We start from the raw sequence: 25,834 nt of genomic DNA on the forward strand, positions 1-25,834 counted from the left end.
ATTCTCTGTATGAGGATTTATACAATAAGAAAGCTTCTCTTGTTCCGCCTCTTGGTTTAAGAATAATAAAACCACTTATTTCTGCTGCCAGCATAGAGTTGGATAATGTAGCCCCTTCCCGTCTTCTTTCGTCTCCTCCTTGGCAATTAGGCCACAAGTGGACCTAACATTAACTACATTTAAAAAATCAGAAACGAATGAACTACAATATAAACAAGAGTATAATCGCTTAAAACTTAAATATATCAATTATAAATCCTTATTTACAGATGGGTCCAAGGACGGTGGCGCAGTGGCTTGTGCCACTGTCATTGGATCCAGAACAATATTTTCTAGATTACCAGACGACAGTTCTATTTTTACATCTGAAGCTAACGCCATATTAACGGCTCTGACGTATATTCAAAGACACCCTAAACATAAACAGTATATAATCTATTCAGACCCCCTTTCTTGTAAACATCCACTCTTAATTGAATTTAATGAATTGTATAATAATCTTGCTACTGGCCAATGCTACATCGTCTTCTGTTGGTTACCCAGCCACGTTGTTTATTTCTGGGAATATGAGGGCCGATCTTGCTGCAAAAGCAGTACTAAACAACAAATCTGTGACACCACTTCTTACTCCATATTCAGATTACAAAGCTTGCATTAGAACGTATATCCGTGATCTGATGCAGAAGACGTGGGGCACTCAAGTAAGTATCAATAAATTACATGAAATAAAACCGTACATTGGTTACACCTACTTGGGCTGTCAGTCCAGATTTGAGGAGGTCATCATGCGACGGTGTCGCATTGGCCACACAAGATATACACATGAATATCTGCTTAAAGGTAAGGATCCTCCGTTTTGTATCCCTTGTGATGAAGGAATCACGGTCAAGCATGTCTTGCTTGAGCCTAGTCATTCGATCCCGTTAGTTGTCCCTTACAACTGAAGATCAGATCTAACTCGGATCTTCACAGGATACCTGGCGATGGCTAAGGTGGTGAATATAGATTTGCACATGTATATTGGGTATTAATTGATAGTTAAAATCATGATGTCTAAAACCTTTAAACATCAGACTAGCGTCTATAAACTTTCTCCTTGTCACAACTTGCCATAGAAAGACTTACAAACGCCCATGGGCCTAGCAGTACAAGCCTCGGAGCCAAGCCTAGAATGAAGAACGTGTGTGGCGTTGCAGAATCAAAAACTCTCAATTTTAGACCTTCTCGGTGACTCTCAGCCAGCCGATCGTACTGGGCACAGTACAGAGACAGCGTTAAACTGTGTATTGGAAAACGTCATGACCTCTGTAGACTCAGAAAAGTCGCTGTGTTTGGTGTTATTGCCTTTGACACTATAGATCACTTTTATGGTTTTCGTGGCACAGTCCTAGACTGGTGTGAATCGTATCCCACTGGGAGATCTCAGTTGGTACCGATTCAAAATGCAACCTCGTCTGACAGTGCTCTTTTGTACGGGTCCCGCAAGGATCTGTGCTGGGTCCGTTTCTGTTTGCTCTCTGCACTCGTCCGCTCAGTTAGCTCACCTCTAAACAAGGAGTGGCGAAGCGTTTCTATGCGGACGACTCACGGTTGCCTGACAGTTTTCATTAATCAAATTACAATAAAACTGAAGCCCGCCTGTCAACTGACAAAATCATCGTTGGAAGTGCAGACACCCCAGGGTTAAAACATCTTGGTGTATTTTTAGATTCGAGAATCACCATGGAAACTCATGCAAGTTATTCCTGTAAAATATACCATCTACATCTTAGACATACAGGGAATATTCGCCACCTCATCACGGAAGACACTGCTGCACTCCTGTGCCCCGTTGTTCAAAACAACCTTATCTCTAAGGTCAACCTTATCTCTAAGATTTCAACCTTAGACCTTTACTAAGGTTAGCCTCCCGTTGCACGAAACAACCTCAGCTAAGGTTAACCTTAAGTTACGGTTGATAACTAAGGTTGGTTCGACCCAACCTTAGCGTCTCTAAGGTTGGAAAGGGAATATGGCGGCTGCTTTTATTTTGAGGAAGCAGAGAGTGTACAGAAATGGGAATGTCAACAATAGCATATTAATGATCACTTATATCAAGCTTTCATGAAAACCAGTTATGATAATTCTGAAACGTCGCCGATGAACCAAGAATTGGTTGGGATGTTTTCGAAAATACACTTAGTGCGCTTTCCGCCATATTGGATAGTGTTTACAAAATCACGTTTCGACAAGGCCGATATTGAGACGCCTATTATATCACGTATACTTCACAGTCTGCTGCGACAAATTCATCACTGAATTCTCCACACATCATAGAATCAAATTACAAATGGTCTTTGTCACCAACACCAACTGTCTACACAAAACGAACGAGAAAGAACGCGGTGATCGAAAGACTGTGCGTTTCAAATGTAAACAAAGAAAAAAAACGATTTTACACTATACGTGCCATTTTCGGAAATTTTCCATCATCCAGCGTGTAATCATTGCTTACAATGGTTAAGTACGCCTAGAATATTGAGTTGAAGAGTATCTCAGCAAGAAATAGCAACTTAAAAAAATATACAATGCAATCACTTAATGATTCATAGGCAACTGTCAAAGTTTCCGTGCAACGTGACGCCATGACTGACGCAAAATCAAGCAGAACGACAACGGTACTTCATTTTTGGCCTCTCCCGTCATTTACATTGAAAACGATACAAACATATAACAAAACACAGATACTCAGAATAATTCTGATTACTTACATCTCATATTTATGTTCAAAAGATCCCTGAATCAAGGCAAGTGTCCTCGCAAAATCCGATGTACCCTTGTCGGCTAAGCCGCCATTTTGAAAGAAATCGGTAATGGGTAGTGATGTCACACGTCAACATTGTTGCACATATTAGACAATTTCTTTGAGGTGAAGGTCGGTTGAACAAGAGTAAACACAATGTCCATATCATTCCGATTGCACTTTCAGTTTTATGATGTATATTTTGCGTATTTTGACCACGTGCCTGTTTGTCAAAAACGTTCTGAAACATATTTTGATAGCAACTAGGATATCTAACTCAATATTTATACGAAAACTGCTTAAGAGTATATAACAGGTCATGTCTTAATTTGGACAAACCTTACGTACACAATCTAATAGTTCTCTCTTTTTACCTTTCATTACATACCTATGAAGAGAAATAACATAATCATAAATGTTTATATCCTAAATGAATAATCATTTACGCCAAATTGATGCCAGGCAGGTGCACGTGTTGCTCACAATAAGATACGTGGTAAAACCGTCTAAATGTTGGTATATTCAGGACACTATTTCTTTTTGTCTAAAGTGTGTTGAATTCTGGCATAGTAGCCGAGACCTTTGACATATTCAATGGAAATTAGGTGAGATATATACAGCAAAGCAGTGTCGTCTTTTTCCGACGTCACAAAATGCACAAAACATGCCATGACGTCAACTAAAATGTTGCATCATCTTCAGTTATGTTAGTATATAATGTCATTACATTTGAAGATGTGTCTGTTACTCCGTTAGTAGTGATGTAAAATTAATCAAAATACATCTACACAAACAGGAGAATTTGGGAATCAAAGAACTAAATTATGTATTACCATCCAAATCGATTTCTCATGTAGTACATTGGTATCTTTCCTTACAAACTGTGAAACTACCAAAAAGTCTCCGCTCACATTGGGGAACTTTGTATTGGAATAGGTTTGTTCACTGTATACAAAACATTACGAAAATATACTGTCCGTATTCACAGCAAATTCTCTCCATGTGATCTTAGTTACACTGACCTGATGTAAAGCATAGCGGGGTTATGTCCCCTTATCTTTATGCGTGCAGCATCTCCCTGTATACATCATAGAAGAGAATCCATTTTTGACATATATTGCGGGCCATTTTTTAATATTGAGCGTATAACGTTGTGCAATAACACATAAATCCATTTCATATACACTTATGTCGTTCTGACATTAGGCTGTATTTTCTTCGCTCACACTTTTCGTAAAGATGATAAATTTAAAAAATCGTAGCAGAGTTCTTTTATTGGTACACGATGAAAACGGAGAAATTTACTGATTTTTAACGCACACAAAAGTTTTGGACAATATTTATCAGTATCTATTTCTCAAATCCTTGAGGTTGTCACAGTTATATTTATACCAACGAATGGGAAATTAAATATTCTACATTTCTGTTTAATTTTATAGCCGTACACAGATCCAGGACCACGCGAGCGCAATTCTCGCACAACGTTCACTTTTCAAACCTTATGAAAATGTGCGCCTGAGAAAGAAAATCGGCATCCACAGGTTAAGGTTACGGCTAAGGTTGGAGTCCAAGTTAAGGTTGCCCTAAGGTTGTTTTGTGCAACAGGCGTATCTTTTTCTTAAGGTGATCGTAACTCTAACCTTAGTGCTTAAGGTTGATCTTAGCTAAGGTTGTTTTGAACAACGGGGCACTGGTCCGTTCTCTGATTTTTCTCGCATAGATTACTGTAACAGCCTTTTATGTGGAATTTACAAAAGTCAAATCGAACGCCTACAGCAAATTCCGAATCATGCCACTCGTATTGTCACTCGTTCGTATTCATCATCCAGTATCTCCTCTGTCCTGACTGCTCTTTATTGGCTCTGGGTCCAAGAAAGAATTTACTTTAAAATACTGTATGTCATGTACAAATCTCTCCAGAACTCCTCTCCAAAGTATCTCCAGAATCGTGTCAAACCACACATCCCATCCCACCCTCTTCGTTCTGGTGGCAACTTACAGCGCGACATCACAAGAATCAATCTAAAAGCCTTTGGAGGACGCCCTTTCTCTTACAGTTGTGCACTGCCCTGGAACTCTCTGCCTCTCGAGGTGAAAACAGCTCCATCTTTCGATTTTTTCAAGTCATGTCTTAAACCACATCTTTTCAAGCGCTATCTCTATTATTCATTTTTTCTTCACTGTGTACTAGTGATGCTTTTATCCACACTTTTGTACATATTTGTAAATTTGTTGCTATTTACGTAATATATTTCATGTTTGTGTTATGCGCATTGAGCGTGTGCCTAGCACATGAAACTGTACGCTTTACAAGCACTCTTATTATTATACAGATTAAGATAGAAATGCAGTAAGGAGGGTTCGGTAATCCTGGCACAGTCAGGCTGGTAAAGCTCATCATCAGCTCAAGGCCCTCGCCGCCTCTACACGCAGCCCAGACAGCGAATGGGACTTCTCCCAGGAAACACTGCCTAGTCGAACCCACCAAGAACATTCCGGAGAATATGAATGCTCCCCAACACTACGGCCTTCTGCATTACCCAGATTGTCAGAAGGACTGTGCTCCCGGTGGAGAACCCGGGCACTCTCTTGAACAGCGCCAAACCAACCGAGAACAATGGGGAGCCTGACGACAGCGTACTTGGGATGCAAGCGAGACATGTCAAGGCGAGGTCCGCATATTTATCATGCTTTTCCTGAATCTTGCCAATCACATTGCTGTCAAAAGGGACAGAAAATTCTATGATATAAATATTTTCATTTGTTTTATGCAAAGGGACAAAATCAGGTTTGTTGGCTGGAATTCGTCTCAGGCTGTATACTGGCCTATTCCAGAGAAGTTTGAAAGTATCATTTTCCAGAAAGCAGCAAGCCATGTCATCATGTCTTTTAAGGTATGCTGTTTGTGCCAAAGAAGGGCATCCACTGACAAGGTGTTGGACAGTCTCTGAATTCATTCCATAGTCGACATTTCATGTTAACATTTTGATTAAGAATCACATTTTGACGATTTCGAGTGGGAAGTGACTGGCCCTGAGCAGCAAAAAGGAAGCCCTCAGTTTCAAGACCAGCCGACTTCATCCAGGCAAAGAAGTCAGTTTGATTGCTGTTCTGTTCCACACACTGCATGTAAACACAATGCAATGGCTTCTCAGACAGCTTCTCCACGAATGACCGACTTGGTAAAAGACTTCACCTGGTTTACTCCCATCGCTGTACCGTCCAGCAGTACATCACCATCAACAAAACCAACCTCAAATTTCAGATTGTGTCCAACGACCTTGGCACGGTTAAAATAGCGGTGGAATGCCTTGCTTTCATCGTGAGTCTTCGCATGCATCACTAGAGGATCATCCGATAAATAAATATGTGCAAAAGTACACAATAAAATTCTATCATGAAGAGCTTCCACGTTAATCAAACCTCGACCTCCAGAATTGATTGGCATGTATAAACGAAAAAGAGAGGAAAGAGGGTGGTGTGCTCTGTTATCACACATGATCCGTCTGGTCAGGCGGTCAAGACTGTGGATGTCTTGTTTTGTCCAGTCAACTACTCCAAAGGAATAGGAGAGGACTGGCACAGCAAAAGTACTGGTGGTTTTGACCTTGTTTCGAGCATTTAACTCTGGGCTTCAAATTTATACTCGGCTCGAAGTTTATCTTGAATCTGGGCATTCTGGAGCTTGTCTCGATTTTGCATTCCAAGATAGGTGTAGGCCTGATCTTCCACAAGATGATCAATAACTCCTCCCCCCTCTAACCTGATCGATCCATCATTGGTTACCTTGCCGCGTTTCAAATAAAGAGTATTATATTTGTCGAGTCCAAATGTCATGCCAATATCATTAGAAAAGGACTCGACAAGGTATCTATTATTATTATTATTATTAAGATATCAGTAAAACGTTTTTCCTGCTATTGCGATTCGCCAGTTCCAGACGTTTTTGAAATAAATCTCATAAATAATATGTTGGTTCTCCTGTTGGTCATTTTAGTACATGTATTACGTTCATCAGCCGAGTTTACTCTACATCTTTTCCTGGAATGTACACGTGCCATCATGAGTGAACTTAGCTAAGTACGGTCTGTTTACAAACATGGGTTTACCAGGACCCCTCTGTGGATAGTGCACTGAAATATACTAGTACTAGTATTGACACATAAACGAATAAAGAAACAACGAAACAGAAAAGAACCAAACAAACCTGTCCTAACATAGAAAGCGAAAAGCAAATGCTTCAGTCTGTCTGTGGTTTTGTTCTGAACATACTTTATTATCAAAGGAGAGGGTCCGAAAAAATACACCAATTGTTGTAGAATGTGTGGAGTGAGATGTAGACATAGCGATCGCGATAAATTTTCGGTGATAAGTTCAGCTAACTACGAACGTGACATTGAAACCAAGCTGAACAGCTTTACAAGCAAAATGGACCTTGCGGTTGTTTCTAAGTGATGATTCCAGTTGTTTCTCCAGATTCCTATGGTGTATTCTGACCCGATTGCCATTTCAAAACGCCATGTTTGCTTGTTTGAGGTTACAGAAATGGGCGATTGGTGACGAATTCAACTTGATAAAGTTGACTCCATGTTTGTAAACACACCAAGTTGTACGTCCTGATCTTCCATATTTCCATGTCTGTCCACATATGGCCCCACCAGAAAATCTATTGGCTTTATACAGCCATGAATCTGTTCTTTGTAAGATACAATGTTCTTCACAGTAGACTGGGCTGAAATATTACATACTTTTCTTGATGGTCCGTCGTTAGGGATATAATCCGTGAGGTCTTCAAAGTGCGCTTTCTGAAACTCATCATGCGTGGATGGCGGCCGTGGATGCGTGACGGGAACCAGCTATCTGATTAGTGAGTATTTGTCACATTTGAAAGGGAGTGAAATCATCATCCCATGATTCCAAGCGATATAGGTGTCAACAAAGTTTGCTTTTGGTTCTAGACAGACATGTATTTCAGTAATTGGCCATTGGCCCAAAATACATTCATAGATATTATAAGAAGTTACTTTTTACATAACAAAAATCATCAAAATGTGTTATTTTCTTTTATTTTTGACGTCACGACAAGTGACAAGGTTTCAGTTTGGTTCTTGTTTTAAACAAATGTCACAAATATTCATCTGTATGTGAATTCTTGCTGTAGGACATGACATGGTATATATGGTGCGCTTGTGTGTATGCACATACTTGGCAGATCAAATTAGGCCTATATCCTATTGTTGTGGCCATGACGGTAAAATGTAAACTCACTCACACTCCTACGATTTAAAGGTCTTCATAATTCTAAAGGTATAATGATATGGATAGACCGAGTAGCAGAAACCAGCGCTACCTAATTATTTCCGGCCTTTTTCTGATTCTGTTTTAGGCAGCAAAGCATACGGAAGTGAAGTCAATATCTACAAGACCTCTGGAATAGACTATTGCAAAACCAAAACCATGACAACGTCAACAATGCAGGCGTGCATTACAAGATTGGTTTTTGTATCAATGCGGAGGAGTGAGCAGGCATCCCTGGTTATCGCATTGTATTTTTAGCGACGGTAGGTTGGTAAAACACACCAAGACTCTGTAGGAGTGCGTATTTGAAAATAAGTGTTTTACCAAGAGTGAGTATTCTACATACTACATATTAAATATTCCAAGAAAGGATTACAGCTATTTTGTTCTCATAGAGGTCGTGACACGTGACAGATCAAACAGACTGAATAATCACTCCCAATGTACAGTTTGAAAAGGCTCAAGTGTTCCAATGATTCTGCTGTTTAAAAAAAGCTTTCACATAGTACGCATTTAATAGAGAATGTTTCCTTAAAGTCCCATTAAGGGTTGTCAGTGACTTAAATATTAACGTCACATTAGCATTAGTCCAGCCTCGTAGAGGCGAGGCCAAGTGGAAATCAAAGTGGGGTAGTTAACAGCGAATAAATACCTGAACAACGACGCACGACTAACAACAGACTGTGCAAATGAACAGTATTCTAAAATTAACAAAGGGAATAAATTAATGCTTGTGTTGTACGTTGCCGACTTGCACAACCAAGCATTTCGCATTTTCTGAACGTTAGGTGCTCGAAACAACAAACCATATATTCGATACTGACAAGCATAAAGGGAAACACAAACTACACTGATCTTTCTTAAACATTCGAATTAGAACAAATAAGGCTCTGACGATTAAGCCATAAAGTTACCTTTGGCTGCTGTTCTTGATATCTTCCCATTCTTGTTTAGCTTCAGGTTCATATCCTTGTCCGGTGTTTTCAGCAATAGCCTCATGTTGCTCTATTTTGTCAGTTCCTCCTTTGTTTTCAGTGTGTCGATATACACTTTTTTATGACAATGAAACCAAGCTGAACAGGACAAAAAGCGTTTGATGTAGATATAATATATCACAATGGCAATAAAAATATTCTGACGTATTTCAAATTGACGTAAGTCAAATTAACAAATATTATATCTGGGATAACACTTTGTTATTAGAGTAGAGATACCAGTTTGGTTTGTATCCCAGTGTACAAAGGGTGTAATGGGAATCACACTGTGTTAGTAGGTAACAAGAGATCTGAGAGGCTCTCTGGTTGTAATGGGGTGAGTCAATAGTCCCTTCCCAACCTGCTTTGTGTCAGTTCAAATATAGACAATGTTTAATTCATGTTTGTCAATTTCAGTCGAATGCGAGCTGCACGAAGCAATACCAACAGACTGAGCAACCACTCCCAATGTACAGTGTACGTGTACAACACTGCTGCTGATATAAACTTACACAAAGTGTATATTAAACATTGAAGCCTTTGTGTTTCTTGCAAAAAGACCGGTTGTCGTGCCGTTAGTGAAGTTCATACCGAAACCTTGACATTCCTGGAAATGATATTGTAAAGATGTAAGTTTAGAAACAGAAGGTTGGTAAAACACACCAAGACTCTGCAAGACATCGTATTGGTAAATATGTGTTTTCATTAGCGTGAGTATTCTCCATAATATAAATACTCAAGAAAAAATGTGATTTGTTTTCGTTGTTGTGTTACTGTTGTTTATTAATCATTTGACAAAACAATTTGTTGCTTCTTCCAAAAGCACATTCTCTTGTCAGTCGCCCTTTTTCCATTGTATTTCGGATAGAGGTGGTGCGTGTTATGTAGATATGATGTACCATGATGGCAATATACACATTACATACACAATATATTTGGAAAATATCTGAGGTCAGATTAACAAATGTTATTTCGTGGGCAACACTTTGTTATTAGAGTACGTGTTAGGGGAAAGGGGTGTGTAGTCTTTCAGTAATTCGTGCGGTCATCAATTGTCACACACACTTGGAACAATTCAGAGCTGAAGTTTATTCAGTGTTCAATAACACGGCGGTGTCAGTTCTAAGGTGAACTGAGTGTCTCTCTGGCTCTAACAGGAATGAGCCAATGATCGCTTCTCTACCAGGTCTGTGTCACCTCGATCAATGGCATTGTTTATTCATGTTTGTCAATTTCAGTCATATGTCAGCTACGCGTGACAGTTCCAACAGACCGAACAATCACTCCCAGTGTACAGTTTGAACAGACTCCAGTAGTATGACAATGGTGCGCTCTCAGCCCTGTCCTTTTTACAATATTCATTTCAGAAAAGTTTGGAAAATGCCGACCTGAGAGGAATATTCGTCGATCCTGAATTTATGGAACTCTTTCTGTTACTTTTTGCCGATGACTTATATATCTTCGACGATTCGGTAACGCGTCTTCAAAGAAAAATAGACATTTTACACATCTACTGTGTGACATGGGGAGTCCTAGTCCTAGTCTTTCGAAACGGCCGATTCTTACGAATTTATGAAAAATGGTATTTGCAATGATAACAGATAAAATGCTCAACGTATTATAACTATCTCGGAATAACGTTTTCCACTCGCCTGTCTTGGACTAAATGTCCTGAGACCCTTACCAGTAAAGCTACTAAGGCCATAATGGCTATCAAACAGTTATCCTATAAATATCCAACTATGCCTGTAAGTGTTCTTTGCAAGCTTTTCGACAGTAAAATAAAACCAATATTACTTTACGGTGCAGAAGTATGGGGTTATCAGGACAGAGAAGTTATTAATAAATTCCACTCTAACTTTTGTAAATTTGTACTCGGAGTAGGTAAGCATTTGTCTAGTAACGCAGTATTAGCAGAATGTGGTTGATATTGTATTAGGATTGAGTATCAGATTTAATGCATCCGGTACTGTTATGCATGCCTACTGATAGATATCCCAAACAAGCTTATATTCTTATGAAAAGGCTTGATAATTGTAACAGAATTACCTGGGCATCTTATATTAGGACATTGTTAAACATGTATGGCTTTGGTTTTGTTTGGGTAAGCCAAGACGTTGGTACTGGCAATGACTTTCTAACTGTATTCAAACAAAGACTCATAGATTCTGCAAAGAAAAATATGTTCAGGAAAATAAATGAGTTCATTTATCGTATTATTAATCATTAAGTACTATGTCGCCAATGTACATCTCAAGGAACATAGACGTTATTTATGCTTATTACGTATTCAACAATTGCCAATCCTATGTAATGTAAGATTTAAAGATGACAGCGGAACCAGCAAAATATGTAAAATGTGTAACAGTAATAGTCTGGAACCACAGTTTCTAATTCTTTGTGATGCATAAGCCAATTTAAGAAGCAAATACCTACCAGAACTAAATTGTCCATCTACCATAGGCAAATATTATAAGTTGTTAACATGCAAACATAAGAATCTACTTTAAAAATGCGTTATTTATTAAACATGCTCTATATAAAAGGAATTCTATCCAGAGAGACATACATGTTTACTCTGATGTATATCTTTAAAACATATTATCAATACATCATATATCACCTTGCGTTTGCTGGCCAATGGCTTTTATACCGAAATAAAATCTTATTTAGACCAAATAGAGAATGTTTCCTTAAACTATGATGTCACCGCAGTATTCAAAACATTCAGGTCATACATAGTCATTGATAATGGACGAACGTCATCAGTTATAAAAACCTGACTCTACGCAAACAAATCTGAACAGACAATTATTTCATTAAACACCGGTATTGGTACAGGTATCGATATTGGTAAAGGAAGGTGAGCAGTTAGTGCGTAATAATAACTCACTTCTTAATATACAAGCCTTACGTAGATATTTACCGAAGCTACATAACACTGTAACATTGTTAATACTGAAAGGTTGAATAAGCTTAATACTGAAGGGAATTTAGAATCATAGGATTTGCTGTACACTATACTACCTTATGACGTGATTTGCGTTCATGTCATCCGTATTCAATATCATCTTTACACATTAAGCATTTATGATTCGCAAGATTTATGTTTTGATATCTCCCAGTTTCCACCACTAGCTGTTGTGATCTTAAGCTGAATGGCAGCATTTTTCACAGCTCTTCAAAACTCGTACAATTTCTTGATCTCGAGTGAATCTTTGTTGCTGTATTTCTGCGTGGGGTGACTTAACAGTGTCTAGAACTATTCTGTGAAAATTCTGGAAAGTTTTCATTGATTATGATTAACAAGATTTTTGTTTTGTTATCTACCAAATTCTAGCACATGGTTATGAAGTCGGAGTTTGATAAATACTTCCTGTGGAGATGCGTGAGTGAGTTTAGTTTTATGCCGCACTCACATTAAGCAATATTCCAGCTATATATGGCGGCGGTCTGAAAATAATCGAGTCTGGACCAGACAATCCAGTAATCAACAGCATGAACATCGACATGCGCAGTTGGGAATTGATGGCATGTGTTAACCAAATCAGCGAGCCTGTGTTGAGATACTGTATACATTTATGTAAATAGTACTAAAGCAAACAGCGATTTAAAATATCTTCATAGGTTACATATTTAGGGGAGTTGGACAATTGATCAGAAATAACTGTGTGCTTCTTCTGTTTTTAGGTAAGAGTATACACTAATCATTAATTCTTTGTTTGGTGACTGGTAAATATCTATTAGTAATTTCTGCCATAACCATAGCTCACTGAAACCCATGCTTAACCATATATGTTTAACCCCATGCGTCCTATTAAAAAACCACAGGCCTCCACCATTTCATGCAAATACTCTTGCTAACCTCCAAAATACTAACATCGAATGCAAGAAGCTTACACTAATCATTAATCATATTAGATTGCCTATGAAATAAAACAGACAACGGCGTAACTCTGGATTCACTAGTGAATTACATGTTGCTGGATAACAGTTCTAACTCCGTTAACGTCTTATAAAAATATGCTCGTATCTACAACTGTCGCAGTTAGATGGTCAAGCTCAATACGTCTGAAAAGATGGTGTCTCAGACGCGTTAATATTAATGAGAGTGACATTAAGCACAGTAAACACTTTGACAACAGGATATGGGACAGTCGAGTTCCCAAACAAAGGAGTAAATGGGAGGATTTAATGTATTTCAGGGGGCGACGCCACGCTAATCGATATGCACGAAATTGTTAATCTAGTGAAAAGCAACCCAGAAAGGTGAATCAGTCCTAGTCATTAAAGAGTAAATTCATCAGTTGACAAGATCACTGGAAGCTAGCTCTGGAAAGATGTGTTTAAGAAAGAAATACTTTTCTTTCATTATGTGTATGTTGCTCAAGTTCACAGGGGTTGATTTTTCATGCTTTCGGTGCAGTGATTATCGTCTCTCTGAATTGGACGGAAAAGCCGTTACAGACTTCCAACTCGCTACGTTCCTTCATGTGGAAATGGCTGGGTTATGCACCCAAAGGTGTGTACAGGAACACAGATGTAGGTCTTACAGGTACAACATCAGGACGGAGACATGTTATACCTACGGCTGTGGCTACTCCCGCCGCGCGAAGACACTGAACCCCGTGTCAGAAGACAACGGATCAAGACTATATTCATTCTGTGGACGTAAGTAAAGCAAGAAAGGTATGTTACGATCACTGAATATTTGCAGACATTTGACAATACTTATCAAGAAATTACATTGATATTCCTTTGGTCGTCGTTATTTCTGTGCCAGGTGTCAACCAGTTGTAAGATCCTCTCTTCGCGGGACACCTTGATATTCTACTGTTTCACCTGCTTTCACATCTCCTACTCAAAAATAAACATTGTCTTTATACTAAGGTCATGGACACTTCAGTTTTGCATCCACTGACTTCAAGAAAACCTTTGATTTTCTTTGATATTTTTGTAACTCAAGAAACTAATGATCTTCTATTTTTTGCTGATGACGTTACTTTTTTTCATTTTGTGTAAATGGTTTACAAACGTAGTTTTATGGACAAGACTAAAATTATTATGTTTCCAAATGGAGGTATAATTGCACAACATGAGAGGTGGAAAATTGGCAAAGTAAATTAGAAATCTTGTACATATTGTTAATATTAATATATTGGGTTGAACGCTTTCCTCTGCTTTCCAAAGGACCATGGTATGTTCATTATAAGCATCTCAAGTTTTGGAAGCAATGATTCCTACCTTTAATCGTTTCAAAGACAAATACAAAACATGACCGTTGAGTACAGTATGTACGATTTTTGTTATTGCAAAACCGATCCCTTTTCACTATATGGTGCGGAATTTCGGAATTTAATTCCACTGAAAAAAAGACGTGCTGCATTTCTAAATGGTTTTTGAGGGTTGAAATAATTACATTAACAAAGTTATTTGGGGCCAAATTGCTGTCAAACACTGGACAAAGATAATGAGAATGAAAATGTATCGTTTCCAGGAGCAATGGTTTAAAATGTTAAAAGTAATGGATGAAATCGAAAAATGTAGTTGGGTATCTGATTTCAATATATTGGTATATACACTTGGTGATTCTTATGTCTTGGTTAAGCCAAGATACTGACAATGTGTTGTTATAATTCTTTAACATTCTCTCACAAAGTCTGAAAGACATATCCTTTCAAATATGCACACAAGCAATCTAAATTCTCTTATTGACCTTAGCGTGTATATTATTCATTTAAATAACATATCTTTAATCAGAACATTTAGAATTTCTTTAGAGTAAAACAACTATCGTAATTCTAAAGATAACGATTTGACTAATTCATTTTGTAAGTTATGTAATATTGGGGTATAAGAAGATGAATTTCATTCTTTGTTTGTCTGTGAGAAATATTCAGCTATTCCTAAAATATTTATTCCCTCTCGCCTAAATGTGTGAAGCATCACAAGTACCAGAAATATCAAACGTATGAAAAATATAGCCATACTTTTTAGAAATGTATTTAAATTACTTCAAACGCGACTGTCACGTGACACTTAAGTGTATTTCGTTACTTGTATTGTACTCTGTGCGGTGACGCCCTTACACTGAATAAATTCAGTTTAGTTCTAATATTTTATGTATGTCAGTTTTATGAAACTGTTCATAAAACGACTGTCTTTGTAAGAAAGAAGTATACCTTACTTGGAGCTATCTTTCCCCCTAACAGATACACATCAGGTCCAGTTGCATGTCTTATGTCTTTGAACAAGTCATAGTTTTTAAAATTAAATTGGGTCACTTTGTTTTACAAGCGACATCATAATAGTTATTTTTAAAGTTGTTCAACTTTAACAATATTTTCTTTCACATGGTAACATGACTTTTACTGTTGAGAGACACTGAGGTTCCTAAACTGTCCATTACACTTAACAACGTAACAAACACTCTGTAAAGAACTGACGGACGTTAAGATCTATTTATATGGTCCCTTTCGCATTAACTTTTGTCAGTCAACCTGCTTTGACTTGTCTGATGTAAAATAATTGTTATCCTCCAGGATCCTCTTGCTGATCTAAATACATTGTGTTAGTTCCTAGTACAGTATATTCGCCATGTAATACATTGTGTTAATTCCTAGTACAGTATATTCACCATCTCAAAACAAACGATTCTGACACACTTTCTACCATATAGTTTTAGTCTTATTGTGTCTTGTAGAAAAGCGTTTCTTAGCTCCCAAAACGTTATCAAAGATGGCCAGTTTCCATGGAATCTGAGAAATTGATGAGGAGCATGATAGCATCTTGGATGCGCGAGGAAAATACACAAGAACGGCCGAGTGCTTCATGTTTGTAGTTTTCATAATGGTGGTTGGTGTATACAACTGAGGCTCTTAGTTCTGTTTGAACTTTTTGTCTGCCTGTCATGATGTATCAAGTTAAACATTATGATGACACTCTTGGTTCGATTATTTATGAGAAACCTTTCTTCAAATGTGCTATATATCATTTACTCTATATGGTCTCTTTAATACGACCGTCATTTCGTTCGTAGACAGGTTTGCAGCTGGTTAGTCCTTCATTATTTATGTTTGGACGATAAGTGTTGTTACTTTTCAAGAAGGTGTGACAATAAGATTGTGTATGGTGATTTGTATGGTTTTGTATATAAAATGTCAAGAGGAGAGTTTTGGATTCAATAGAACATCTAGAGATGGTTGGAAGTATACGATCCTTGCTGCAAATATGAGCATGATGGGGGTAACATGCTTTAGTTCGGTTAGTTGCCTAATGTTGGCCGCAGCAATATTGTAGCTATGTGGACGTGGTCTGAAAATGATCGAGTGTGAGCCAGAAAATCCAGTGACTATCGATCTACGCATCTGGGATACGATTTTATGTGTCAAACATGTCAGCTAATCACTCGATCCCGTTAGTTGTCTTTTACGACAAGCATGGGTAACTGACGACCAGTTCTATCCCGGATCTTCACTAGTTACCTGGTTCAAAGACGAAGGCTAAGGGGAGTAAATATAGACTTGCACAAGCCTGTTAGGTATTAATTAGTAGGTAAGATGATAATGTCTAAAAACTATCAATATCAGACAGATGTCATAAACTTTCTTATTATCAAGACATGCCTTAGATAGTCTTACGGACATACACTGGCCTAGAAGTCAGTGCAGCATTGCAGCATGGCTGGAATAAAAAAAAAATATCTGTGGCGGTGGAGCAACAAAAGCTGTCATTTTAAGATTTCAGTAAAACGCTGTATTGTTCAAAGACTTAAATGGGTTAGGGAAACGTGCACCACTCATTGTTGAATGTGTAGAGTGAGATGTCTACATACCGAGCACGAGATAACGAAAGGAGGAAACCATTCAAGGATTATTCAGCTATGAACACAAGTGACAAAGAAAGCAAGCTTAAGATGTCAGCACCCAAATGTGACCTGCCAATGGTTTCAAAGCGCATATATCTCGAATTGCCCGAAACAGACTAGGATTGTTCTAATGGTGTAAACAGTTTTTCTAGTTGCTTCTCCAGGTGCCCATGGTCTATTCCCATGTTTTTCGCTTATTGCCCTACCAGATAACATATGTATCTATGTGCTTTATACAACCAGGAAGTCTGTTCTTTATAAGATATAATGTTCTTAACAATAGCGCCAGCTGAAATACGACATGATTCTCTTGAAGGTCCCTCGTTTGGGGTGGAGTGCGTGAAGTCATCAGATTGCACCTTCGGAAACTCAGCATGCTTGGACGGCGTCTGTGGATGCATGACGGGAACAAGCTATGACGTCACGACTGGTGACTGTCTGATTCGTGAGTATTTGTCACACTTGAACGGGAACCAAATCATCACCTCGTGATTGGAAGTGGTATAGTTTATGACTAGGTTTGCTTTTGGTTCCTGTTCTAAAAATGTACTAATAATCATTTTTGTTCGATTGTTTGTTTGACATATTTCCTTTTGGACATGACATAGTATTTGTAATGCGATTGTGTCCACGTGCAACTTAGCTTATCAAACGTGGCTGACCCCCTGGCTTAACGGCGGATAAAGTTGTTGGCAACCTATAACTCATTTTTATATTGTACTACTAGATACATTGTTTTAGGTCTATTCACTAGTTTTACATTCTACTCAGTGATATTCTAGTTAGTTTTACTATCCTTCGTTGACAAGGTAAACAATGTATGTGCTATTAATTCATTTGTATTTTTATAATTAATCGTTCTCGTCACGATATGGCTTCAATATTGCCGATGTGACGTTAAATATTAACTCACTCACTCACTCACTCACGGCGGGTAAAATTGAACCTCACTCACACTCATACGATTTAAACTTCTTCATCATTCAGTGGCTGGAATACTAGGTCGCGGCTTTCCTTTCATTGTGTGGTTCTGTTTCAGGCTGCAGTGTATACGGAAGTGAAACCAGTACCTACGGGACATCTGGAATAGACAACTGCAACACAAAGGCCATGACAACGTCCACACTGTCGGCGTGCATTGCAGCATGCAAGGCAGAGACCGGTTTTGTGTGCATCCATGTGGAGTATTACCACGAAGATGGCACATGCAACCTCTGTGACACACCCGCCTTTGAGCTTCCTGATGATTACCGTCAGTTTGGCACCAGTGCGAGTATCAACTGGTCCTTCGCAGTACGACACTGTACATTCTAACGATACTGTGTCCATGAGTCAGAAGAGACAGCAAGATGCTGGACGCCAACAACTGTCACAGTAGTTTTAAACGTCAGTGTCTTGATTTAACTGCTTTTGATTGTGGTATTCAAGTCAACATCATGAGAAAAGCTAAGATAAGTACATAGCATAAAGAACATGTTCGTCAACTGTGAATCACATGCTTGGATCACATGCAGACGATTGTCTGAACGCTGGTTTGGATGAATTCATGTTTGTCAGTGTTTGTCAGTACAGCTACGTTGACGCTGAGTATATAAAGGGGATACTGCTGGGCTGGGTACTTTTTAAGAACATGTGTTTACAAATTACAGTTATTTTATTCAGATAGAGGTACACCTAAGTAAACCTTTAGATAAGTTTGATAAAACAATTTGTTGCTCCACCAAACCACATTCTTTTGTCCGTGGGACAATGATAGAGGACAAGTTCCTTCAAATGAAGCCTTGTCCTCTATCATTTTATTTCGGAAAGAGGTTGAAGATTTGATGCAAGTGATGTGCATATGATGGGCCATGAAGACAATAGACAAAGTACATAGACATCGTATTTTAAAAGTCTATGGAGTCATATTAACAAATATCATATGTGGGATAAAATTTTGTTCGTGGAGTACGAAATCTGTATGCGCTAGGGAGCTGTGTCTTTAACTAAACCAAACTGAAGCACAGAAAAATCTTTCTCTCAGTAATTCATGCGGTCATAGATAGTCAGGTACACTTGAGAGAAGTTCATTCGGTGTTCAATAACTTTTTACATACAAAATATATATTTGGAAAACATTTGAGGCCAGATTACCAAATGTTATTTCGGGGATAAAACTTTGTTATTAGACCACGTGTTAGGGGAAAGGAGCGTGTAGTCTTCCGATGAAACAAATTGATGCACTGAAGATTTTCTCTCTCAGTAATTCGTGCGGTCATGTATAGTCAGGCACACTTGGAACAACTCAGAATTGAAGTTCATTCAGTGTGCAATAACACAGCGGTGTCAGTTCGAAAGTGATTTGAGTGGCTCGCTGGCTCTAACGGAATGAGCCATTGGTCTCATCCCAGCCAGCTTTGTGTCAGTTCAATCAATGACTGTTTATTTCCTGCTTCTCAGTTTCAGTTCTAATTTCACATGGTAGTTCCAACAGACTGGACAAATCACTCGCACTGTTTGAAAAGATTCACATGCGCCAGTGACTGATAATATGAACTTTCACGTACGGCATATTAAATGTAGAATATTTCGTTAAACTTAATGGTTGAAAGCGAGTTAAATATGAACGTCACATCAGCATTATCCAAGCCACGTACAGGCAAGACCAAGTTGAAGTCCAAGTGGACAGCAGTGGAGTCGTGAACAAAAAAATAAGTGCATAAAAACACGGTGCAAAACCAACGAACAGCAGAGTGTGCTATGAACAACATTCTAAAATTGACTAAGGTTACACAAGTGGCACCTTTACACATTAAACAGTTACTATTTGCAAGATTTATGCTTTGATATCTACCAGTTTCTACCACTAGCTGTTGAAGCTGAATGGCAGCATTTTTTCTCAGCTCTTCAAAACTCTTACATTGCTTGATCTCTAGTGAATTTTTGTTGCTGTATTTCCGCATGGGGTGACTTAACAGTGTCTAGAAGGACTCTGTGAAATCAAATTCTGGAAATGTTTCATGGATTATGATGTATTTGAAGATTTATATTTTGGTGTTTGAATTCAAGCTTGATCGAGCACACTGTCCTAACCCAACTTGGGTCATTATCATCAAGAACAATGACAGCATTCAATTCAGTGGATACACTGGTGACTGCAGTGAGGCAGCTGATTGACCAAGCTTATGTTATTTATGTGACTTTGTTCATTCACTAAACTACAACTTCAACCTCAAATTCAGTTGCTTTATTCTCATAAACCTTCCGGTGGTACAAGAGCCAAGAATATACAAATGTACATAAATATAAACATGCGTCATGATGATGAGGTATTTACATATTGTTTCTTCTCTCAGTATGTTCTGCCATCTGTCAGATTCGATCGAAAGGTTTAGATATCAGGTTCTATTTTTTTAAATAGGCATGTGTATAGATTTGGTAAATAAAAGATATATTTCAAAAGAACGTTTATCTTCTTGCTTGTCATTTTTTAATAAACTGAACTGTTAGAATTTGTTTTGTTTTCGAAACTAAGGTCTTAGTAGAATATGCCGAGGGATTTGCAGATAATTCAGATAAACCGATTCTGTCTAATAAATGTTAAATGGAGTGTAACCAGGGGTATGCCTTAGGGTGTTGTTCATAGTCGTTACTAATATTTTGGCATGAAACATAGGCTGATCGTCTCAGTAGACCCGATTGTATGCCAAAATGATAGCATATTGACAGATTCTTATAGTTAAAGGTGTTCCACCTAATTCGCCATAAACCATAAAGTTTAGGGTGGATTTTCTAAAATGAGTCTAACGATTTTTCAAGATCTTCTTTTGTTTTGTCAAGAAGAACGGTATCATCAACATATAATGTTACTAAAACTTGCAAGAACACTTGCAATTCATTTTCACTGAACACCTCTAATTAACTCCATCGCATACGGGTGGTTTTCTAAATCGTATACAATGGTTGAAATGCGCGGACAAATTTTTCTCCCTGCGGACACCTTTTACATAACGAAAATAACAACAGGAATCATTGTTGAATTTTACAATTCATTTAATGTTATCGTACATCTTTGTAATAGCGTAGCGAATTTACCGTGAATTCCAAACCTTCGTCCACAAACCGATTCTCCAATCAGAGTAAACTGCTTCCGTGAAATCAATAAACGCGCAGAATAGTTATTTTTGTGTTGAGTCGACATTATATTAGCAAGTATATGTAAAACAAAAATGTAAGCTATTGTTGTAAAGTTCTTTCTGAAACCCGTTTGTGTGGGGTTAATTAAATTGTTCATTTCTGGAAATTCCGAAAGTGTAGCAAGATTGTTATTGGTCTGTATGAATCGGGGTCATTTTGATCGCCTTTATTTTTGTGTTCGGGTTTTATAATACCGATTAGCCGCGATTCGGGAAGTGTCCCAGTTGAAAGGATATAATTGAAGAAGTCGGGGTAAAACGGGGCTAGCATGCACCCTGGGACAATCATATGATCATTTTCAACATTATCTAATTCAGTGGCTTTACCTCTCTTGTCACAGTTCTCCTTATTTCTTCTGACCCTTGAAGGTCTCGGGGTAGAATAGGTCTTCAGCAACCCACGCTTGCCATAAAAGACGGTTATGCTTGTCGTAAGAGGCGACTAACGGGATCGGGTGGTCAGGCTTGCTGACTTGGTTGACACATGTCATCGGTTCCCAATTGCGCAGATCGATGCTCATGTTCTTGATCGCTGGATTGTCTGGTCCATACTCGATTACTTACAGACTGCCGCCATATATCTGGAATATTGCAGAGTGCGCCGTAAACCGAAACTCACTCCTTCACTCACTCACCTTCCAGAGATGTATCTTCTGCTACAATCGAGATTAAAATCTGCTTTTTAGTGTGTGGACACATTTCTGTCGTTGCCATCTTGGTCGTTGACATTTGAAGGTTAATAATAATCATAAAAAGAATCGACAGTAGGACATTTTACATTTCCAGTGAAGCGTCTACCTTGAAGGGCGTTCCAGTATTGCTATGGTGATTTTTAAAATTATCTCTAAACGTTTTTTTGGAGTGAGGCTTTATGGATTAGGATATATTTATCTCAACATCTTTTGTACGTTTTCGATCCTTTTTGGAGTCTTTGAACACTGGCTGGGTTTTAGACGTTTTAACTGGGCGATTAGTGTTATTGATCGGCGTCTGAAGTGTCTACATTGTTTACCGAACCAAGGTTGGTTTGTTTGTTTTCTACGGTTGATAAAGCGTGCGGGTGTTCTCGGACCGACTGTTTCACGCGCGGCGTTAACTAGCACGTGCACGGGGCTATCCGAGAGCGTGTCTGTAATGGACAAGTCTGTATGGTTGAATAACGAGTATTGTGCAAGATCTGTAAGTCTATTTACTTCATTAACGTCTGTGTTTGCCGATATTCAACTTTCTTTTCTACATTGTTATGTTTAGGTCTCGGTATAGAATCTTTGTGAGGGTTTCGGGCTTGAGAGAGTGCTTTTAAAGTGAATGATATTCGGCAGTGAACATCTGGGGTCAAATGTGTATAATCCAAAACGTCAAATGTGAACAGTTTAAGAGAAAACGGAGAAGTAATAACATAATCTATTAAGCTATTGTCTTTACTGATGACTTTACCTATGTTTCTATCTTTACCCATTCTTCTGTTCAATATAAACAATATAAACAGATTTTTTACAAATATCAATTTGTAACCAAAGTTATTTACTTTTCCGTAATTTTGAAAGGACCTTTCTAATGGGAGATGGTTCTTATTTAAATACATTTCAGGATCAATATCTTCAGTTTCGTCTAAATCAAACTCCTCAGTGAGGAACTTATCATACTCAATATAATCACATAACGTACTTGATCTTGTGTTAAAGTCATCCATTAGTGTGACATAAGCACTCATTATTAACGTTTCCAGATTAGAACTTTCTAATTCAGAAAAGGTGTCATTTGTAACGTATTTTCAACGTCCGGGTGGGATATATACAATTCCCAGAAAAAATGTCTTTAGATATTTTTACACATATTGCCCAATCATTTTCTTATCTAATACATGAATTAAAATATTTATACTTATTTCTAGCATCAATTCCAATATCATCATCAACACGACTGCTGTCAACACCATTATTCTCAACATCATCATTATCAACACAAGTAATCTCTACATCATCATTATCAACATCAATATGGTGATCATTACCATGAGTGAGTAAATATTTAACGTCACATCGGCAATGTTTCAGTCATATCGTGACGAGAATATTTATCACTGAAATGGAATATGTGTATATTATAAAAACCTTCGGATGGTAAAACAACTACAATATGACACTTGAAATTAAAACTAGCATGGAAAGGAAAACCTAATATCATGTGTCGGACAAATACAATATAGAAACAGGCTATAGATCGCCAACAACAGAAGGTAGATCACCATACCAGGGACCATGGGAACTTACAGTACCTTTGCTGTCTACAAGGACCCCAGCTGGATTCACACCATCCCTTCAACCACTGGCGACTGTAGGAAATATTAACCACAACTGAAATACAAGAATACTACGTATTAAATCCTGGTAAGTATAAATTTACTGCAAAAGTTTTGGGACTTACGTACCCTCTCAGGAGGACAATACTTTTACAACACTTCAACCCCCTTTGAGGGTACAGCCAATAACAATCTCAGTTACTAATATTCCAAAAATAAATTATTTCCTTATTTACAAGTAATTTAACCAATCTAATTCTCTTAAAAATGCAATAATTAAATGAGAACTTACTTCACATATAGCATATCCTTTATAGTTCGTGATTTAAAATACTTATCCCTTGTGATAGAATATTCAACACAGCAAGACATGTTGACTGTGATTCTTTCATCACAAGGGATACAAAACGGTGGATCCTCACCTTTCAATGGGTATTCATGAGTATATCTTGTGTGGCCAATACGACACCGTCGCAAAATGACCTCTTCAAACCTGGACTGACAACCCAAGAAGGTATAACCGATATATGGTTTTATTGCATGTAATTTATTTATACCCACTTGGGTGTCCAACCCCTTCTGCATCAGATCACGGATAAAAGATATAATGGTGGCTTTATAATCTGACTATGGAATAAGAAGTGGTGTCACAGATTTGTTGAGAGCTGCGTCATTACCACGGTCACTACCAGCCTGCTTGGCATCACTATATGTGGACATATTGGACATGTGGAGCATCAGCAAGATCGCCATCAATATATTCAACAGCAAATTGTTCAACATTTAATCAGTATAATTGCGATCAGCTTCAATGTATTCAACATTAATTTTTTCAGCATAAATATTTTTAGGATCAGTATGATCAGTGTCACTGTGATCAACATCAACATGTTCATCACTGATTTGTTCAACATAATCTGTATCATTGTGATCAACATCAGTATGTTGGACATTAACTTGTTCAATATAAGCATCTTAACATGATCAGTACCATTGTGATCAACATGTTTAATATCAAAATGTTCAACATCAACAGTATCAGTGTTATTGTGATTAACTTCAATGTGTTGGACATTAACTTGTTCAATTTAAACACGGTGAACATGATCAGTATCATTGTGGTCAAATAAATCTGTTCAACATCAACGTGTTTAACATCACCATTATCAGTGTCATTGTGATTAACATCAGTATGTTGGACATCAACTTTCTCAGTATCATTGTGTCGGACACTCATGTTTTGGGCAGACAGTTCTTGCAGGGGTGGTCGCCATAAGCAACAAAGGAGACATTTGTTACGAGACAAAAGTAACAATAATCATGGTCTGAAGGTTATTCTGTGGAATGAAAAATCGTGTCGATATAAACACTTGGAATATCAGACATTATCTTGACTGAAGACAAAAGTAACAATAATCATGGTCTGAAGGTTATTCTATGGAATGAAAAGTCGTGTCGATATAAACACTTGGAATATCAGACATTATCTTGACTGAAGATGTTGATATTCTTATTCTCACAGAAAGGAGGTTAACAGAAAAGGATGATGTGACAAGAATTAAGAACATGCTCCTAATGGGTACGCACAAATAGGCAGGCCGGAGGTATTGCTGTGATGTTCAAGTCTGAGGTATATGTGAAGGTTCTGAGTTCTGAACAGATTCTTGAGTCGTATGAATTGCTGAGCCTATCCGTGTGGTTTGGGCGATTAACTCACAGATTTGTCTGTCTTTACAGACCACCGACATCCAGGAAGAATGGTTTGTTGACCTCACAGTTCGGAGAGGAATGTTCTACATTTCTGACACTATTGGAGCAGAAATAACTGGTAACCCTTCGTGATTTTAATGTTTACAAGGATAATACAGAGACTGAGCAGTTCATGAAACTTTTAGAGTCACATGATTTACGTCAACTTGTTGATGCTGGAACACACCAATCTGGGCACATTCCGGACTGGGTCCTATTTAGAGAACCAAATTCTGTCGTTATCCGTAAAACAAAACTTGATGTACACAGGCAAATGTACAAAGAAACGGAGTTGCAGACTGAACAGGAATTGGAAATCTGTCTTTTGTCAGACTCGAATCAGTGAGCAACTTCTCCGAGCGCTTTCTATACAGAGACAACAAGAAAATGTTACCTGATTCAGCCATGGCGTCAGATTTCAGCAGTTGCATTCTGAACAAAATTGAAACTATCAGGATCGAAATTGGCTCTGCGGACCAAGTCCAAGTATTCAAGGGCATCGGTTCCCCTACAAAAGCAAGATTGGACATACATAAACCTTTCTTGGAACATGACATCATAGAGATCATATGAAACTCAAAGCCAGCTTACAACACATGTGATCCAGTTCCGACCAACCTGGTTCTGCATCACTTGGATATTATACCCAATTGTAAATCGCAGCCTTGTAAAGGGCAGTGTTGGGGG

At 38.1% G+C, this 25,834-nt stretch overlaps 1 protein-coding gene across 1 annotated transcript; it reads left to right on the forward strand.

The window, feature by feature from the left end:
• Nucleotides 1–13,427: 13,427 nt before the first annotated feature.
• On the forward strand, nt 13,428–20,365 carry LOC137260916 (uncharacterized). Its single transcript, XM_067798453.1, has 3 exons — nt 13,428–13,725; nt 17,238–17,366; nt 17,961–20,365. The coding sequence occupies exons 1-3, from the start codon at nt 13,428–13,430 to the stop codon at nt 18,233–18,235; spliced, it is 702 nt and encodes a 233-aa protein (XP_067654554.1). The 3' UTR covers nt 18,236–20,365.
• The last annotated feature ends 5,469 nt before the right edge of the window (nt 20,366–25,834 follow it).

Source organism: Haliotis asinina, chromosome 14 (assembly GCF_037392515.1).
Source record: "Haliotis asinina isolate JCU_RB_2024 chromosome 14, JCU_Hal_asi_v2, whole genome shotgun sequence".
Classification (NCBI taxonomy): Eukaryota; Metazoa; Mollusca; class Gastropoda; order Lepetellida; family Haliotidae; genus Haliotis; species Haliotis asinina.

Coding starts and splice junctions, on each gene's coding strand:
- LOC137260916 (XM_067798453.1), top strand. CDS start 13,428: ATGTGTATGTTGCTCAAGTTCACAGGGGTTGATTTTTCATGCTTTCGG. Junction 13,726..17,237: donor ACTATATTCATTCTGTGGAC/GTAAGTAAAGCA, acceptor ATTCTCTTGAAG/GTCCCTCGTTTGGGGTGGAG. Junction 17,367..17,960: donor GACTGGTGACTGTCTGATTC/GTGAGTATTTGT, acceptor GTTCTGTTTCAG/GCTGCAGTGTATACGGAAGT.